We start from the raw sequence: 5473 nt of genomic DNA, 5'->3' as shown, positions 1-5473 counted from the left end.
TAGGAGAAAAGCATTATATATCCCTCTACCGTACTCAAACTCCTTGTCTCAGACAGACCAGAACCCCTCAAGGAGGGGTCCCTTGGAGCTGCCCAGGTCTTTGCACATCAAGGCAAACATGGGAAGACAAAGAAAATGGGAGGCTTTTTCTTTTCTTTTCTATTTTTGATACAGGGTCTCAAAAATGTAGTTCAGGCTGGCCTTGAACTCACTATATAGCCCAGGCTGGCCTCGAACTCACGGCCTCAGCCTCACAAGCGCTGGGATTATAGGTGTTTGCCACCACGCCTAGCGGGAAGTCTTTCTTGAAAGCAAACTGTTGTGAGGCTGGCCTTAAGTCTGAAAAGCAGATGTGGATTTCTGCTTTTTTTTTTTTTTCAGGTGGCCAATAAAGCTGAGGAGAACCTCCTCCTGGTGCTGGGGTCAGACATGAGTGACAGACGAGCTGCAGTCATCTTCGCAGACACACTCACGCTCCTGTTTGAAGGTGAGCCTCTTTTGGCACCATAGAGAAGCCAGAGACATTCCTGACGCCTGCATCCTAGCCTTTCTTTTCTCCCCTCTAGCCTAATGCCTTTAACCTGATTCTGTAATTTACTGTGTATTGATTTTTTTTTTTTACTGTATTGATTTAGTAGAAAATTAACTTGCAGATTTAGTTATCCAAGTAGCAAGATTAGTTACAGTCTCTCCAGTAATTAGTTCGTTTGTTTTATCTTTTTGAGACAGGGTCTCGCTATGTAGTTCAGGCTGGCCTTGAGCTCACTTCATAGCCCACGGTGGTCTCAAATTTGCAACGATCCTCTGGCCTCAGCCTCCCGAGTGCTTGGATTACAGACGTGTGCCACCATGCCCAGCACTCTCCAGTATTTTAATCCTCCCTGTTCCTTAAGAACCAAAGTCTGTAAAAGTAACTTTTAACTCTAAAATAAATTTTTCAGAGAGAGATCGTGATTTCCAAAAGCCGTGTGATGCTGCTGGAGAAAACAGTATCAGTATGACTCCTAGGTGCCTGTCAGTATACCAGTCACTGGGTGTATTTAACAAACAAATGCGCTTAATAACCCCCAACACCAGCTAGAACTATTTTTGGTTTTTTTGAACAGTGAAGCAGCCAAAAGGAGTAAGTTACCCCTGGGTTAGTCTTGGATGTGAGAAAGGTGTTTATTTTGTGGAAAGACTCTTTGGAATCCAACCCTCTTACTCCTAGGGATTGCCCGCATCGTGGAGACCCACCAACCCATAGTGGAGACCTATTATGGACCAGGAAGACTTTACACCCTGATCAAATATCTTCAAATAGAGTGTGACAGACAGGTGGAGAAGGTGGTAGACAAGTTCACCAAGCAAAGGGATTACCAGCAGCAGGTGAGTAGGGAAAACTACTGGTGGTTCAGAGCCAGCGTTAGGCAGGGACACTGAATAGAACACATTAGAGGAGAAAAAACAAAAAAAAGATGCAGAGAGAAGAAAACATGATAAATGCAGATTAACCTGAATCTTGCCCACTACCCACTTAAAAGAGGTATTGTCAGGAGAGTGATGGCCTCAGTACAAGGCTGGGAAGAGAAAGGACTTCCTGAAAGACCTCATCAGAGACATTAACCTGATTCTCTATGACAGAGACCTCTGGTACTACAGAGCCCTTTGGTGATACATTGAGGATTTTCTTTCCTAAGGCCTTATTGAGTGTCAGGTAACTCACCTTGAATTTCCCCTTAGTTCCTTAATTGCTGAAGATAATGTGTGCTTTTTCAGAACCTTTATTTTTCCACCCCACTCCTTTGAACAGAAAAAGTAAAAGTAGTACATGGAGCAGGAGTGGCCTCATACTGTTGTATTTGCACAACTGCAGAGTAGTAAACTCTAGACTAATCTTCTGAACTTTTAAACACAGTAACAGAGGGGAGCATTAGCATCTAAACCAAAAGTGAGTCTGCAGTCCCTTATCCTGAAAGCCCACTTCTGTCTCAAAGAAAAGGTAAACCGACTGAGCAAAATAGACCTAAACATTGTTGTATGCCAGAAGTTTGGAGTGACCAGCAGGAAATAAATAGATGGGGTTACGGGTTAGGGAAAAGTATATTAATTTCTGTGGTAAATTGCAGTTCCGGCTTGTCCAGAATAATTTGAGAAATTCTGCACCAGAAAAAATCGAACCAAGGTAATGATCCTATTTTATTCAACTCATAACAGTTTGGTAGTTATATGTAATTAAGAGACTATATTTTACAATTAAGATACATGTTTTTAAAATATTCTATTGAGAGCTGGGTGTGGTGGCACATACACCTGTAATCCCAGCACTTGGGAGGCTGAGGCAGGAGGATCGTGGCAAGTTCGAGACCAGCCTGGGCTACAAAGTGAGTTCAAGGCCAGCCTGAACTGCATAGTGGGACTGTGTCTCAAACAGACAAAAAAAAAAATAAAAATAAAAATAAATAAAATATTCTATCAGTTACTCTTATTTTGTGATGGAAAAATATACAAACAAGTGTCTCTATGTGTTTCATAAAGATCATTACCAGTAATTTTAAAGCCTCCACAGTACCTCTCTTCTTCCCTCTCGCCCAAAGATAACTATTTTCTTAAAATTTTAAGCTTTTACTGTTTTCATAATGAAAGTAAAATACACTTATTAAAAAAAAAAGTGAGGCTAGGTGTGTACCTCAGTAGTAGATCATTTGCTTATCCCTTAGCATGCACAAGGTCTTATGTTCAATCCCCAGCATAAAAACAGAAGAAAAAATTCAAAGATAAAAATGTTATTCTATCAAATTTTTCCTGAGTATGCATTATGTGCCACATACTAGTCCTTGTTTGATAGCAAAGAGCAAAATAGGCACAGTGTGTTTTTCTTTTGAATTAGCGTCTAGTTCAGGCTGGCCTGAAACTCACTGTGTAGCCCAGGCTGTCGTTAAACTCAGTGATCCTCCTGCCTCAGCTTCCCAAGTGCTGTGATTACAGGCATGCACCACCATGCCCAGTTTAGTTATTTTCTTTATGACATCTATGGTCTCTCAAGTAGATAGTAATAAGAGTAAACACTTATAGTATTTATTATATGCCAGATACTGTTCTAGGCACTTAACAAATAATGTACTAAAGTCCATTTAATCTGCTGGGCATGATGGTGCATACCTGTAGTCCTATCTACCCAAGAGACTGAGGCAGGAGGATCCTTTCTACTCAGGTATTTGAGACCATCTGGGCAACAACAAGATGCATCTCAAAAAAAGAAAATTTTAAAAAAAAAAAAAAAGGCTGGGGAAATAGCTCAATGGCACAAGTGCCCGCTTGGCACTGAGTTCAATTCCTGCTACCAAAAAAAAAAAGAAAAGAAAAAAAACTAACCCAAGGTTTTTTAACCTCTGTACTATTGGCAGAAGTTAAGTGGCTAGATAATTCTTTGTCCAGGGAGGCTGTCCTGTGCCTTGTAGGAGAGTGTCATTGTGTCTAGATGCTAAAATGAAAAATTCACTGTTAGTTATATATCATTGATTTAACCTATAAGCATTTTTCAGATGATGAAACTAATACCTAGAGAGGCAAAATGATTTACACAAGGTCATACAGCAGGATGGTGGCAGAACCAGAAACAGAATCCAAGCCATTTGGCTCTACAATTCATACTGTTAATCGCTGTGATATACTAATAGGGTACAGGAGAGTGTGTAATAAGGAAGTGTTCCAAATAGAGGGGAAAGCATGTGCAAAGGTCCTGTATATTTAAAGAGCTGAAAAAAGGTCAGTACAGCTGAGGTACAGAGAACTGGAAAGAGCTGGAAGTGAGATGAGTATGGAAAGATCATTAGAGTTGAGCCATTTAGGGTCATACACCTGCGAGCTAGGAGATGACCAGATTTATGTTTTGAAAAGTTTTCTACAAAGTGCAAAGTGAGGGCATTTTTGCATGTTAGTGAGGTAGGGGTTGAACTTCATTATTTTTCATGTGGATATTAGTCCCAACACAGTTTGTTGCAAAGGCCATTCTTTCCTATTGAATTGTCTCAGCGTCTTGCTGAAAATCAACCAACCATCCAGGCTCTCAATTTTATTCCATTTGTACATCATTATGTCAGTACATTGTGGTCGTGATTGCTATAGCTTTATAGTAAATTTTGAAATCAGAAAGTGCAAGTTCTCTAACTTTGTTTTTTAGCGTTGTTTTGGCTAGATGGGTTAGATGAATAAGTGTGAGAACAGCTTACTGGTATACCCTAAAATCCCACCATGGCTAAATTAAAGATTGGGAGGTATGTTTTCTTTCACCTAAGCCATAAGTAATTGTTGTGAAACCATGGAAGAAAATGCCTTCCCAGCCTCATACTTAGCCAGGGCAGAATTTTCAGAGGTGAATGACTCAGGTGAAACAAGTAGTGGAAAAATGTGGTTGACAGCCGTCTCTGACTATAACTGGGCCAGCAGAGCCAGGATCAGGCAGAGCTGACCCCTGTGTCACCAATGGGGAGGGGAGTTGGGGCTGAGTCTGCCCTGTAGCTCTTCTATTTGGAGGAATCCAGTGTCTTCCTTATTCCGTTTTTTTTTTTGTTAGTTTGGTTTTTTTTTTCGGGTTTTTTTTTTCGGTACCAGGAATTGAACTCACGACCTTGCACTTGTCAGGCAGGCGCTGTGCCGCTGAGCTAAATCCCCAGTCCCTTCTTCCTTATTCCTGTTTCTCTGTGTGTCCCAGGGAGCTGGACCCCATCCTGACTGAGGTCACCCTGATGAATGCCCGTAGTGAGCTGTACTTGCGCTTCCTCAGGAAAAGGATCAGCTCGGATTTTGAGGTGGGAGACTCCATGGCCTCAGAAGAAGTGAAGCAAGGTAAACGTGCTTCCTGTCTTCTGTGGGAGGGCTGGCACGTATACTTGGCAGTGTCTTAGTTAAGCCACACATCTCTTACTAAGGCAACAGCTCAGGCTCATTAGCCTCTTTGGGTCTCTGGCCACATTGACTCTCGGGAGGAAATCTCAGTGTACCATGTTCTAGAATTGGAATGGGAGCCGGGCATGGTGGCGCATGCCTGTAATCCCAGCACTCAGGAGGCTGAGGCAGGAGAATCGTTGCAAATTCGAGGCCAGCCTGGGCTACAAAGTGAGCTCAAGACCAGCCTGAACTGTATAGCTAGACCCTGTGTCAAAAAGACAAGAAAAAAAAAAAAAAAAATTCAGCTCCTGGGCTGGGGATATAGCTAGTTGGCACAAGCTCCTGCCTAGCAAGTGCAAGGTCCTGAGTTCAATTCCTAATACAAACAAATAAATAAATAAATAAAATTCAGCTCGGCAGTCCCATTAGCCACATGTGACAAATTGGACAACATAGATATAGAACATTTATGTCAACTTGGAAGCTCTTACCAGACAGTTCTGATATAGGAAATGCAATATGTTGTATCTATTATATTTTAGTCTTTCCTCTAGAAACTTACATCTTTTCAATCCTATTAATCCTAGGGGGATAATTAAAAAAA

The 5473-nt window shown here is 41.4% G+C and overlaps 1 protein-coding gene across 1 annotated transcript in view; it reads left to right on the top strand.

The window, feature by feature from the left end:
- Positions 1-5473, top strand: part of Cog4 (component of oligomeric golgi complex 4) — a gene marked incomplete in the record, with an annotated part of 28957 nt that overhangs the window by 9485 nt on the left and 13999 nt on the right. Inside the window, 4 exon segments of the mRNA XM_013503867.1 lie at positions 382-487; positions 1211-1368; positions 2109-2164; positions 4694-4827. Coding sequence (XP_013359321.1) covers positions 382-487; positions 1211-1368; positions 2109-2164; positions 4694-4827 — 454 coding nt within the window.

Source organism: Chinchilla lanigera, unplaced genomic scaffold, assembly GCF_000276665.1.
Source record: "Chinchilla lanigera isolate Chin_1 unplaced genomic scaffold, ChiLan1.0 scaffold00083, whole genome shotgun sequence".
NCBI lineage: Eukaryota > Metazoa > Chordata > Mammalia > Rodentia > Chinchillidae > Chinchilla > Chinchilla lanigera.
The sequence above is the reverse complement of the archived record's forward strand: the minus strand, read 5'-3'. Positions and strand labels throughout refer to the sequence as shown.